This window comes from Diadema antillarum, unplaced genomic scaffold (genome assembly GCF_040938485.1).
Source record: "Diadema antillarum isolate AM-2024a unplaced genomic scaffold, OU_Dant_1.0 scf00000000, whole genome shotgun sequence".
NCBI lineage: Eukaryota > Metazoa > Echinodermata > Echinoidea > Diadematoida > Diadematidae > Diadema > Diadema antillarum.
In genome coordinates, this window is record NW_027270889.1 from 525,224 (window position 1) to 540,174 (window position 14,951).

General features: G+C 40.1%; 1 protein-coding gene across 1 annotated transcript; it reads right to left on the bottom strand.

The window, feature by feature from the left end:
- Nucleotides 1-4,163: 4,163 nt before the first annotated feature.
- On the bottom strand, nt 4,164-14,168 carry LOC139718720 (uncharacterized). Its single transcript, XM_071630501.1, has 9 exons — nt 14,029-14,168; nt 13,550-13,693; nt 12,527-12,685; nt 11,723-12,033; nt 8,167-9,666; nt 7,546-7,735; nt 6,058-6,196; nt 5,323-5,452; nt 4,164-4,336 (listed from the first exon to the last, which is right to left on the bottom strand). The coding sequence occupies exons 2-9, from the start codon at nt 13,627-13,629 to the stop codon at nt 4,164-4,166; spliced, it is 2,682 nt and encodes an 893-aa protein (XP_071486602.1). The 5' UTR covers nt 13,630-13,693; nt 14,029-14,168.
- Nucleotides 14,169-14,951: the final 783 nt, after the last annotated feature.

Genomic DNA, 14,951 nt, shown 5'->3' on the forward strand with positions numbered 1-14,951 from the left:
AGAAAAGCAACAAAAATATGTGTACAAAAAAAAAAGATGACACAATTTCACTTTGGCACTTGAAAAACATTTTTGTAGACATAATGTAAAACATCTTTGAAGACACATGTAAAACAATTATACTGCACCTTCCAAACAAGATGATTTCAAAACACCTGTCAGTAAAAAATACTGTGTGTATAAAGTCAGTGGATTATTTTGTACTAGTGTTGTATATTCAGAAATGAATTGCATAAAATCTTCATAAGCTCTGCTATCCCAGTCCCACCCATATGAAGAAAAAGTCATCAAACCTGGAAGATCTCTGATAATGGCAGGGTTGTGATATCTCTACTAAGGAAGAGGCAATCACTACATTTGGCACTACAGTTTGTATTATATTGGGAAGACACTTGTATGAACACTACTTACATTGATGTCACCATCTATAGTTCAAAGGCAAGCAAGAAGAACGATGATTGTGAGCACATTGGTAAAAGATTTAAAAAAAAGGATACATACACATGATCAAATCCATATGAAAGTATCATGATGAACATAGAAAAAAAATAAAACCATAATAAAAGACACATTCTTTGTCTTCTTAAAAAGCCTTAGATAGTCTTTCTTTCACCTACACTTATCAATATACAAGAAACACACTTTTATCTGCATGATAACATATATCAACTTTTTGTTCTGGCCAAACAATATTTACAGTATATCTTACACTAAAGATCAGCAACAAATCTCATGGAAATTGTTCTGAAGTATGGCATACAACTGTACAATGTATGTCAATACTGGTTTGTCATTACTTTCCACAATCTGTCTATATACAATGTCAATGAACATTTGAAGGTATGTCCCAATGAGAGTCACACAACTTAAATACACTATGTCTGAATTGTAAACTGGCCATTGAATTTCTAATATCTAAGATGTCAAATGATTTGCGAATCAGGAGCTGAAAGAAAATTTTGTGAGTGGTTGAATTTGCAATTGGCAATGCAAGTATTGTACTGCTTGTACATATGCACTCAGCATATATGCCAGTTGGTACATTATTAGGTGTGCATGTGCACATAGTAGGCTAGGCATCTGCTTACATGTTGCATGAGCACACTGCTCTCAAACTTTGTGCTTGTGTGACTAGAGGGCAATATCTTGGCAGGTTGTATTTTCATCATTTTTGTTTTTTAATTCACAAAAAATTGCACAACTATGACTCCCCTCTAAATATTCAGCATCTACAGCAATCATAGCTTGCACAATGTGGACAAAGCTTTCGATGAACTGTGCCAGTATGTTTGCACTTGTCCACACAACACTACCTCAACCAGTGGTGCTTTGTGAGTAGAAGCCCATTACTTAGTACAATAATAGTGAAGATTATGCCATTCTCTTCTATACAATACACTGGGTCACAATTCCCCTGGCACCCCACTTATTTTATCTAGATAATCACAACTCCATTAGTACTTACAAAAGAACAGGTAATTACAGGCTATTCACTTTACAAAGCTTTCACTCATCGATAGGCACACTTGTAACACAGCCAAAGACACACACGTATACATACACACACACACATACACACACACACAAACACAAGCAGCTCAAAGAAAGTCCCCTGAATGGGTCACTCTGTGGAGATGTGGTTATCCACAACAAATTAAACTTTCTTTCTCACTGGATTTTCTTTTCATTTTTCTGGCATCGGTTCACTTTGCCATATCACTGCCTGCACACAGGGAATGACTCACACAGGACTGGTGTCACCAACTCAAGCTATGCGAGTGGTACATCCAAAATCTCCCTGCCTGGACTGACGAACATCCATGCAATATTCAAAGAAAGTGTGACGAAAAATTACTTGCCAAAATCAATTTTCTTTGGCCTTATGAGGCAGGTAGTTGGATAGAATTGCTTGCATTCTTCTTCTTCTTGTGATACAAGAAAACTATCAGATTAATTGATTAAAAAGTACAGTTTACTTTGCGAGAACATAACGTCGCTGGGGCGACAAGACCTCGTATCTACAAAATGTCAAATGTTCAGGAGAGCCAAAAAACAAGGCGGCCAAAGCACTATAACGAATGGGAAAGCCTTTCCTTTGACATGCTGTGGTGGCTTCATTTTCGGAGTAAGACAGTTGGGATTTGGACAGGAAATCACATAACCCATTATTTGACCTTTAATGCAAAAAAGTCATTTTCACCAAAATTTCAGATACAAGGTCTTGTCACCCTAGCGACGATTAGCTTCCAAAGTGAACCACAGAACAATCCTGATAGTCCCATGAAATGCAATAATGTTATTAATGATTTTTTTTTCTTTTGTTGTTGTTGTAAAGAATGGAATGCAAACTTCACAAGGTATAGTCCTACCATCAAGATCACCTATTTTTGAAAAACAGCGGACTTCAGTACTGACACAGATTGGATACGATGTATCTTTGTGTATATCAGAAGTTTTGGAATGGAACAGCAGATGAATGAAAGACTGAAGAGAAATAAAATCTATCAATTACCAATCATTGCACAATTTGGGTGATTAACCATTCTTCGACACATGGTTCCAGTTATTGTTATCCAGTTCACAGGGGGAAAATGGGGCAGAGTGACAATCTCAGTAATTTACACTACTACTATAATGCTTTTGGACAAAAGATAAAAAAATATATCACAAGTAAAACAAATTATAGAAAAAAATGTTGCACATTCACACCATCCTTCACTGAAACAAAGAAATAAAAATGCTAAATATTAGCACTTAGACAAAACTATTAAAATAGCTCTTTCAAAAGCTTGATTGGTATTTCCATTTATCATGTTTTAACCACAAGCTGTTGAACTTTGTCCTACATGTATAGAAATGTAGCCATGATAGAAGATTTGTTGTAATTCTTGAATACACTTTCTGAGTTTTTGGCTGCCTAGAACTCCACATGAATTAGGAGAGTTGACACCTCAAACAGGAACACAATAAAATTTACTCATGAATTACTTGCTGCATGAGAGCCCAATAGTGCTGTCACAGTGTGAAAGGCATTCGCCAAAGACATGCTGGGCATTTGGAAATTACAGTGCCTGTAGCGGTGTTGTCATTTTCAGCGGTATAAAATGATCATTAAGCTGCAACACCTAGAATTCCTGCTGGATGAAATCTTGTCCGAGGCAAGACAAAGAGGCAAAATAAACAACTAAGATCTACTTGTACATGTACAGGTATCTACACAGTAACTAAAGCAAACTGATCAAGGTCTTTAGGCATGATGATTTCTATTAAAACAGCATTCAGCAGGACTGGTTTTGTGTGTTTTCACAAATACACTTTCAGAGTTTACAGAAAACAAAAATAATGGTGGTGACATCTACATGTACATGTATTTCAGAACCCCTGCAAATTACACACAGTGTGCAATCCACAAGTGATGTACACTATGTGCATGAATACAATGTGTATACGTGACCCTGCACCAAAAAAACCAACAAAAAGTCGCCAGGCATGGATTTTCAGTTAAAAGCAGATTCTGAAAGAGCAGACTCTAAGCTTTAAAATGATATATAACTCAATTCAAATGGACTCCCCTAACCTACCTAAATACTGGAAAGAAAGCACACACTCTGGAAAAGTGTGAAAATGAGAAAAGAGGATCTGAAGTACACGGTCTATTCAGGCGCTTAATCTTTACCAAGCCGTGCTAGCTGTGCCATGAAGGGGAAAAAACACAGGATGTAAACCATCAAAGCAACAACAATGAAGGGATTATCAAATTGAGCATGTTCTATTTGCACATTCTGCCCATTATTACTGCTAACTTTCAAAGCAGTAGCATCATCCTTTCAAAAAATATTAGACTTGAAAGTGAAGAGTGTGCAAATGGATTTCAAGACAAGAAAAGCGGCCTCTAGACATACCTAATCATTCTAGTCTTCCCCCAAAAGGGTTATAGAAAACTGCTAAAAACACACTTTGCCATTCATGTTAAGATACCAAACTGAAGAATAATGTAGAAGAAGGATAGCTCTTTAGAAAATATGAAAAACTCAAGATTAACTTGGTTGAACCATTTCACCTTTTTGAGTCCTCACTTAAATCAAGGGGTGCGACTTTTTGTTTGTTTTGCGGTGCACGGTCACATATACAGTAGCACAACCAGCAGCGAACTGCTAAAATTTTCACTGGCCTGAGACGATATCTGACTGTCGGATCTGCCGCTCGCCCTCCATGAGGAATATCTGGCATGCCTTGTGGAGAAGGTGCACACCAACCTGCCTCTTCTTGCTTCCCGTCCACGAGTGAGAGACGCCGTAGTAGTCACCCCGCTTGGCATTTGTCAGTCGTGTCAATCCTATGGCATGATGGCATGACAGAAAGATGGGGGGATGAGGAAAGAAATGCTAATGTCAGTAGGATCATTTTAATATGTGAACACATAAACACTCCATTTCACAACTCAATGCAATCTGTTATATTTTCAGTGTATCTGACGAATATAACATCTTGTATTTTGAAGTATTTTGTTTGACACTCCAAAGACATACATGTGAAGGCACAATTATGCAACTTCATTTATAGATGTGATGGAATGGGATACATTTGGGATACATTTTTTTTTTTAATTTACTGTCTAGTATCTGGTTAGCATACTCAAGTTAATGATATGAAAGGATTATTATTGATGCACATCAATTTTTCGTACTCATCTGGGAAATTCTTAGAGGAACTTCATGTCAAAAATGAAAATTTCTTTTCACAATGATTTTTAACCAATTTTCCATTGCAATCAAGCAGTAATGAAAACCTCTGGTGAGCATTTCACAGTGGGACTTAGTGAGACTTTCACAGTGGGACTTAAAAAACAAAGCAGTTATCCTTTTCATAGATGAGATACATACATAGCATCTGTTGACTACGTGTAGAAGAGCTTGCTCAGCAGCTAAAAAGGACTGCAGAGTATGAGTTTGGAAACAAGACTATGCAAAGTGATACTTTTATTGCCTTATGACAAAGAAGAAACTATAGCTTGTGATATGACAAACATTATACAAAAAGCATATTGCGATCTATTCATAATACACAGGCCATTTAACTGAGTGCAGATGAGCAGGCGTTAGTAGCAGACAGTAGTATACCGACGCCCGGTGAAAGCTATATTCGGGCCTATAGGCAAAAAATAAAAGACTGGTCACATGGCAGGTCTCAGCCACTTATTTGATCAGGATCCATATCACTAGTTTATAACTCTTTCTTTGCCAAAGCCATGCAATTTCAAATATTTGCAAGGACAACCTGAAGAAATACAACTCAGTGCCATGCATGGAGCCACTGACTCACCGAGGGCATCGATCATGCACGCCTCCCTCGTGTACGCTTCCACGGGGATGACGTTCTGGAAGATGTGGAGAGATATAACACCCATTCCTCCCGACCAGATGTCCAAGATGTGGAGAACTTTCTTACCCGGCTGGAGAGAGAGACAGCCAGCAGACAGACAGACAGAGAGAGAGAACAAGAGAAACATGTGCATTATGCCACAAAACTGTGTATTGCTCTGTCATGAAATGCAGCAAGAGAGTGAGCAAAAATATCCATTAATAACATGTTTTCTGTGCAATGTACGTCTCCACTGAGTTTCAAGAGATTATCACATTCAAAAAATATTTATTTCATCCATCACATATTCCTGGTGTCATGATTCTGCAGTGACAAGCAATATAATGCATATCTCACATATCTTGGGGAGGTTCTATTTTCGTACGTTGATTGATGCTGTGATATTTACAATACACCAAAATACTGCCTGCTATGACACCAGTATCATGAAATCACTAACTTTGCTTTTTTTTTAATGCGGATGCACAGTTCTCATTCAACCACTATGCCTCTTATTCAGGCACCAACAAAGTATGTGAGCCTATGTCTTTAATGACAATGAATAAAGACAACCAAACAACAACAGAAACCTCTCCATCACCCTAAAAGCTTGAGAAAAAAAGAGATAACGTGCCTTTACGTCTGATCATCAAACATGTGAAACGTTACCACACTCTGTTTTATGCACTGTCATACCTTCTTGGCCATGGTCTTGTTCTTGTGATGCAAAGCTTCTTCAAAGTGAGCATAAGGTCGCGACCTCTTGCCCTTCCCCACGTAGAAGATGGCAGAGACGAATGTTGTAAACGTCTCCAAGAGAGTCAGCTTTGGGTATCTACATGTGATTGATGAAAGACAATGATAAATACACAGTACTTTTTCCAACTGATTGACAAATTGTCCTACATCGACATAAATAATGTTTTATTCGAAGCCATGACCAAAAAAACAAAACAAAAACAAAACAAAACAAAAACATGGGCATAAACATTTGAGCAGGCATCGAACCTACAACTTCCTGACCACCGGACAGGCGTCTTATCCACTAGACCATCAAGCTTCTGCCTGACAGCCAGTGCTGTTTCTAATCCTTATAGCATGTGGTGGGTACTCTGTATTTATTCAAATTTGGATATATACAGTACATATCAATACAATACCCATGACAGTTATTCAAAACACCATCATGCTGTACTGCATGCTTGATTTCGTTTTTGGTCAACCCCATAAAAGTGAGTCCTTTTATAGTCTACAATTGCATCATTTACAATCTTGGCAATCAATCTATACCACAAATATAAACATGAACACTGTTCACTATGAACAGCTTTCCAGCGATGCAAAGGAGCATTGTCCTAAGAATCATTTTGAAATGCACTGTGTGAGCAGACACCAATTTTCAAACATTTGCATTTGCTTGTATTAGTAATTAATTGTGATAAAAATTCCACTGGGAAGACAAAGACAAACAATTTGTTTTGTTTTATTCTTTTCTGGTAGAGAGAAGCAGATTATGGACTACTGACCAATTTGGATGACCCTGGGACACTCTATGACATATGAATCCCACAAGGTAACCTGTCCTCTCTCACAATGTAGTAACTTCAAGATTTCACTCAAAGCCTTTTTTTTAATGTTGTTTTTGTTTTTAGACAAGCATTTTATGTAGAAAGTTCCTTCATCTCTTTTCTCCAATCTCTCTTCATCTGCCTTTCTCTGTGCCATGGGCATCTATTCATGATGAATACCAGAGCATTACAAGTGTTAATGATATCATTATTGTCATAAATAGTAGTCATATAGGACTGTACGAAGAGTAATAGCACTTTCGGCAAGGATAATTAACCCTTTTTTGGGTGACATGGAGTTACAAAAATGTGCGTGGCTTTGTAAAAAAAGAAAGTGCGGACATTGCAAATTTGGTCCTAAATGTTGCGCGAGACTTGAACAAACAAAAGTCAAGAAGTCTCATGACAATGCCTTTTTACATTACAGTATTATAGTAACAAATGTCGGGGGGGGGGATTCCCCCCCCCCCCCCCCCCCCCCTTCTTAGGGTAAAGAGCTTTTACAGTTTTGTATTACATATTAAGAGCTGCAAACAGGGAATGAACTGGATGGGTCTCTAAAATAGGAGGATTGTTTGGTCTACGGGACAAAGGGGTGATACAACTGGCCACTGACCGACTTGGTAGATCCCTGGACACCCTGGGGTCAAGCAACAGGTAGTTAAAAGAGGACTTGAGTTTGCCCTCCCTCCACTTCCTCTTTGGATCGGGCTTCTGGAACTGGCTCACCATCTGCATCTCCATACCACAGCGGTCAAGGATGGGCGTTGTGCCGTTCAGCACCCCAGCAAGTTCGTAGTGAAAGTCTGAGAGAGATCCAGCCAATCAATGCACAATATGTGAGTGTGTGTGTGTAGAAATAATAATATAATCATCAATCATAAGCTCCATTAAGCACACCTGTAGTTTTAAAGATGTGGAAGTGTGGCTAGGCAGGATTTTCCAGAAAAAAAAAATGGAGAATACTTGTTATCTCTAGGGTTGCTGAGAAAAAAGGGGCCTATATATCAATATGAAAATTTCATTTTTAGTGTATTCATGCCACATAACAACTACATTTTTTCCCATTGTTCAAGTGGGGCACATGTTATCTGACACTGCATAATGGTAGCTACACTACAGTAAATTTGCTCAGCAAAATCACTTCAATGTTGTATGATTATTGCTGAGCATATCTAGTAGACAAATGCATAATTTCTACTGTAGGTTCTTGAAAAGCACACCAGTCTTAACTTACCGTTTTTCCCTTGTCCCTGCTTCCGACTCGACCGCTCTGCAGCACTGCTGCCATCGTCCTTTAACAGCCTCGCCAGGAGATTAAGGTATACCGAGCGTGTCGTTGCAGTTACTGGACCAGTGTCCTCACCAAGTTCCTTCAACTTTGCCAAAATCTCTGCATTGGATAGCTTCACCAGTTCCGGTGGTACCACTAGTCTCTCTGGCTGGTCCGAATCCAGGCTCTCTGACTGAAACGAGGTCCAGTCATACACTACCGTCTGGTCACTGATTATGCTAAAGTCCAGCAGAGAAGAATCGCTTCCCAAAGCGGGCGGGAAGTGTTGCTCAATGAGCGATACGCCAGATTTTCGATCGCGATACACAGCATGGGAGGATGCCAATGGTTGGGCACTTTCCTGTGGGTTTCGCTCAGGACCAAGTGCAGTGTGGAAGGACATCGCGGAAGAGTCTGATGATTCTGGATGGGTCTCTTCTGATGGACCTGAATTATCTTCTGGGAGAGGACTGACTGAAATCTCACGACCAGATACAGTTGATTCAGTCGTAGGTGTTGGATCTAGCGCTGTAGGCACTTCACCTGACTCTGCACACAAGTATCCTGCAGCTTCCTGCTCACTTCTCTCTGCAACTTGTGGGTCATCTGACTGCTGGAATTCTTCATCATCGATGACATCTTCAGGGCCAGAGCTGGAGTCAGAGTCACAAGATTCCTCCTCATAATCATCTTCCAGTTGTGAAAGGTGTGGCAGAGGACGGTGGAGGGAAGCTGCCATAGTTTTCCTCCGGTCCCTTGCTTTTGCTTTGGGAAAAAACACAGTGTGATCTGGCGAGGTGACATCCAAACCAATGCCCCCATGCATTCCATCACCCCAAGATGCATTGTTATCATTTTCCGCATTCGAGTCAGACAAATCATTACTGTCATTACAGTCAATGTTTGCCTCTCTGTCTATTGCTTTCTCCTGTGGACTCCCATCATCACAGAGGCAGTTGTCATTGCAGTCACTACGGTATGGGGACTCACGAGCAACGTCAACCTTTGACACATTGCTGAGACACTCGGACTGGACGCCTTGTTTTATACTTGAACTTTTCCCTGATGGTGACAAACTGTTACGACTGGTTAGACTGTAATTACAGATGCTAAATGACTCAAGTGCACGATCAAGGGTGTTTTCTACGTAGGAAGATGTCAACGTGTCTGTGAGGGCAGTCTCATGCTTAGGAAACGTTATTTCCCAGTCCACATTATCTTCATCCCTGACAGTGTCAAGATCATTCAAACATGATTTCGTCATTGTGTCTCCGTCTGTGGAACTGATGATAGAACTAGTGACTGAACAAGGGCTCCAGGTTGCATCCTTGGTGAAGTTGAATGCTTCCTGGTTGCTTCTTGAGGTGGGAGAAGGCTGGCGAGGAGTTGTCTCTATCGTACAGCCCCGGGTGGAATCTTCTCTTGAGAAAGACTGCCGGTCATTTTCATTGTAGGGACCCAAGCCTGTTAAGTGTCAGAACAGAATCAGCACATCAAAAATCATTGAGAGTTAAGATCACTTCTACATATCATTCTATTGCTATCTTTCTAATTGTAACCCGCTACAACAAAAGGATCCGAAAGTCAGGGGAAGACGATTAAAAAAAAAATGACATGACATTATTCCCACACTCTTCTTCCTTAATTTAACATATAACACGACTCATAAAAGTACTCCGTTGCGGAGATATACATTGTAGGTGATTTTATTAGCACATGTCGAGGGTTTAGGAAATCAGTGTTTCGAGAAAACAGGCTTTAAAGTTTTCCTTCCACCACTATCATGATTACGGGGAGGCAAGACAGTTTCACCTCTTGACAATAGAAAGTATGCTCCTAGCAACCTCCGCGATGTTCATTCATGCTTAGCGCCAGCAGTCTACGCACAACCAATCAGTAACCAGGATGCCACACACTGACCAATAAGATCACTCCCTCGTTGCTAGGAGCGGAGTCTATCTGCAGCGCTAAATCCAAATTTTCGGACACATTACTGTTCCATTGAAAGTTGGGCCCAGAAAAATGCTAATTTCTTGCCTTTCCTTTGATCATTTTAGCTTCCAAATTTCGTCAGATGATAGACGATACATTAGACTACAAAATTTTGTCGAAAACAGAAATCTGATCATTTTGACTGACTTTAATGATCTGACTTCAAACTCGATATTCTCAGCTCAGCCGTCAGTGACTTTAGGATCCTTTTGTTGTAGCGGGTCACAATTGATCAACATGCTTGTGAGCAATTGTATCTTTTAATGCAGACTTGGCACTTATGTCACATAGTCATAAAATTCAAGTGTTTTTGCAAGTAAATCAGCCACACTGTATGATAGCATGTGTGCTCTGTTCATACTGCATGTTAAAACAAAACACTGTTGATATTAAATGTTAAAATACATTCACACGGAGGTAGGAAGAGGCAAATTTGTCAAAACAAAAGAGAAAAAAGATATACAGTTGTACTGTGTGAAGGCTTTTTGAGACATAACTGTCATTCTATTTCAAAGGTTTGACCATGATTACAGTGTTTTTGTCTGAGAGTGAAATAACACATTTACATGTAGGACCCCACCCTAACTTTAGCATGATACAGTTTGTAAGTTACCGTATGTTTGTCTTTGTGTATGCTCTGTGAGTCCAAATGAGAACACACTTAATAAAAATTTGTTTTAGGAAAAAAAAAAAATTTGCCTCACCTCCATAAGAAAAATAAACATTCATTGAAACATACAGGTTTGTACAACATGTACAATGTCTGTGCACACTGTAAGTACATGTAGTGTGTGTATAATACATGCTACAGTGCACTCCCGTTATAACGAAATGCTCGGGACCGGCAGTTTTCTTTCGTTATAACGAAATTTCATTATAACTGAACAAATACAATATACACGTGTATAACGAAAACAAGGAAGCCACGCATATATCATATTCTGTTTGTTGAATATAAGTACTTGTCATACACTGGAAAGCTATGTGAACAATAAAACAAATAATTATTCAATTTCAGATTATTGTATTACAATAACGCAAGTTCCCCTCGGAAACTGTGCGTGACACACCAAGCGAACACACAGAGATGTGATGGGTTCGCCCATGCAGAGACGCTATAAATGCTTGTTCCGCTACGTATTTTCGAAAGCGATCCTCAGTTCATTATAACGGAGCACATTTCTTTTGTTTTTCTTTGTCAGTGGCGCTCGAAAAAGACTTCGTTATAACGAAAATTTCGCTATAACCGTGTTCGTTATAAGCTAATTTTGTACCATAGACTTTAATGGCGATAATTTTGGGACCAGAAGATTTACTTCATTACAACGAAATTTCGTTATAACCTTGTTCGTTGTAACGGGAGTGTACTGTATCAGCAAAATACATAGGCCTAATAGCCATGGCAGCGTAACTTTGAAAGATACATTTTTGACATTCTTATGTGATTACACATTCTATTTGAAATGTATGGTGAAGTCTCCTTTGGCGATGGTTTGCATTTTATTACTTTCGTTTCCTCAGCACTTACCTGATGTATTATTTTCGCGAGATAAAGTTTGCCAGGATGGCGCCATTTCCAACGTTTCTCTCATCCGTCTAGTGTCTACCAATGCCTCCTCCTCCTCTTCCTCCTCCTCTTCATCCTCCTCCAAGTCGACGAGCCAAGACTCGAGGAGATTGATGCAGTCCCAGTGGCCGTTGGTCCTGGCCATGCTGCTGGCCGTGTTCCCGTCCTCATCCTGAAGGGACGGGTCCCCACCGTTGCGCAGCAGCACCTCCAGGGCCTGGAAACGCCCCCAAGACGCTGCCACATGGACCGGGGTCAATCCCTCTGTTGACCTTTATAATAAAGCGAGTGAACAATCTAATTATGTTGATGAGTAGGATGTGAGATTCTACTCAGGAGCACTCTGAAACTTACGGGAGGTTTACATTTAGCCTCATCATCATTTTGGGACTGAAGGTATTGAAAAGCTCCCAATCATGTTAAAAGTTAACAAATACCAAACTCTCCTCAGAGAAGAGAGAAATAATCTGCTTTTGCTTCTTGTTTTTTGTTGTTTGTGTTTCTTTTCACAGCATGCAAATCTGTAAATGCAATGATATATTTAAAAAAAAATGAAATTTGCAGGAACTTGGTTGGGATGGTATAGCAACTTGACAATCTGATCTAACTTTGAAGGTTGTGGTGGTGGTGGTGGTGGTGGTGGTGGTGTGTGGGTGTGTGTGTGTGTGGGGGGGGGGGGGGGCAGGGATTTGGAAATCTTACACGTTTTTGTAACTGCCAGAGCAGATCTAAGGCTATGTACATTGTAAAGGCAGGATCTCGTACCTTACATTAGGATCTCCACCATGCTCCAAGAACAGCAATGTCATGTGCAGTGCATGTCTGGACTCTGATCCTACAGCAAGATGGAATGGGCTAACGCCCTCCGATGGCAGGATGAGATTTGGAGCAGCGCCATCCTCCTCCAGCAGGCAGATAATCAAACTGTTTTCATAGCAAGAGAAATGCAATGTACATGTAAATGTAACGATGCTTGTAAAATCACTGATAAATGCACACTTTACAGTGCCTGACAAAGTCCTGCTTGTATTAAAGGACTCATTAGAAATATACACAATTCTGAGCTGGGATAATTTACCACTTTCTAGGGTCCATTTGAATATCAATAAATGATTCTTCCAACATAAAAAATCTCAAAAACCTGTGTAAACTCTGGAAATTAGATTGCAGCCACTGAAGAGTGTACATGTCTCCCTTGAGGAGCCATTTAACTAGCCACATTTCCAACTCGTATGTGTACAATGTACATGTCATGCATCTGTACCATAACAACACTTGATGTAAAATCATAGCCTGACCAAACGCCGTGTGAAGCGACAGGGCGAGGGCTGGCAAGGCCTAACATAAGTTACAACTTACAGGTAGAACACATGTCTATGGTTATGTTTGATATCTCTGGGATTCAAACAATGGGACAAAAGTACGTTTGTATAGACGAACACACACACACACACACACACACACACACAAACAAAACAAGACAGAACAAGAAAGCTGAAGACATTTTGGGCGCTAGTGTACTTTCACACTGTAACGTTAGTGTTACTGCTGACATTCTGTATGGCTGCTTCAATAGGTGTGACTTACAATTGCAGAGTCTACTGCGTACCTTTCGACATTTTAGGTAAATTTTCCTGTAATCAGGTATTTTCTAGTCTTTTGTGAAGCACGATTAGATACGGTATCAAAAATCGTTCTAGCGTTATATCAAATAAAAGTGTGCAGCTACAAGACAACTTTACATATTTACAAGTGAAGTGGTGTGTATCTACATAAGTGTACGTTTACCTGATATTTTCATCTGTGACGGCCTCAACTAGAGTCCGAGCCTGTCTCAGTTGAAGAAGTCTGCATGACGAAGAAGCCATCGTTCATGTTCCACCCTTCTTCATTAGAAGAGCCCTCCCTCGTCAAGTCATCAGCCATCGCATGCTGGATTGGCATCAACACAACACTGTCACCGACAACCAATAGCCCGCTAGAGCGACTAACACTAAACAGTTAGTTTCTACAGTAAATTTTATTTACAGTGGTATACAGCCTAACACGTTACAGGAATTCTACGTTAACGTTAGAACTCTTCTACTAAATTCTAACGTTAGACCTTTAGATTTTGTCCTAAATGTTGTAGACTACTGGAGTACTGCAGACAACGATCCAAACACAAGGTACCGGGTAACAGTAACAGGAAGTAACCACACAGACATTCTGACACGAAGAATACATTTACAAGTTTGTAGACTGTCTAACGCTGCTGCATTACGTACATGTACGGGCCACTAACCTAACCGCTCTTGAAACTTCACTCAGCTCCGTCGGCTCTAGTTCTATTTCTTGTCAAAATCTCCTGACTTTTTCCCGGAGTTTCTGTCCTTTCTTCTGACATTTGAAATAACAGAGAATCGGGTACAATGCATGCAGAATCTGGCTGGTAGCTCGGGGGCAGAATGACGATCGCGATGCCGCCGCACGCCGTGAGCTGGCAGCGGGTACCGGGTGCAGGTATATAGGTGTACAGGTCGGTCCGAGAGAGATCTCCCTAGACCTGGGTGCCGCCGCCGCATTTGGCATCCGCATGCAGCTAGCTAAAAAACTGCGTTGTCCGTTCCGATTCGATTGATATCGCATCGTCTAGTGTATAGTGTGGAACGCCCGTGGTGTAACAAAAAAAAAAAGTAAAATCAGCAGTTTTACTGTAAAACGAGGAATTTTTGCGTGCATTTTAATTTCGCGAATTTCGCGAGCGCCGAAATTCGCGAAATTAAAATGCACGCGAAAGTTTTTGTCTACACTACATGCATTGAACGCCAGTGGCAATTCGCGAAAATTTCATGCCACGAAAAAGGCTGTCGGCTCCAATTCGCGAAAATTTCATGCCGCGAATATACTTTATCATGTTTTACAGTATCTCTGTCTGGGGTTTTATGATAATTACTCTGCATTTCAGATGATTAGGTGTTTCAGCTCTACACGAACAACTAAAAAATTACTGGTCAAAAAAATTTTTCATTTTGCATGAACAGATTAGAAACCCCTAATCAGGGGTTTATCTTCTGCACGCACTGGGCCAAAACCTTTGTCTATGTAGAGCAACTGCGAAAACCACAGATCAAGAGTTGTCGTTCCTTTACCAATACGCACAGCAAAAAACTTTTAATAATTATAGTTTTGTCTCTAATGTGCTATTGTA

Coding starts and splice junctions, on each gene's coding strand:
- LOC139718720 (XM_071630501.1), bottom strand. CDS start 13,629: ATGGCTTCTTCGTCATGCAGACTTCTTCAACTGAGACAGGCTCGGACT. Junction 7,736..8,166: donor GCAGGGACAAGGGAAAAACG/GTAAGTTAAGAC, acceptor GATCTCTCTCAG/ACTTTCACTACGAACTTGCT. Junction 4,337..5,322: donor GTGCATGATCGATGCCCTCG/GTGAGTCAGTGG, acceptor ATCATGCCATAG/GATTGACACGACTGACAAAT.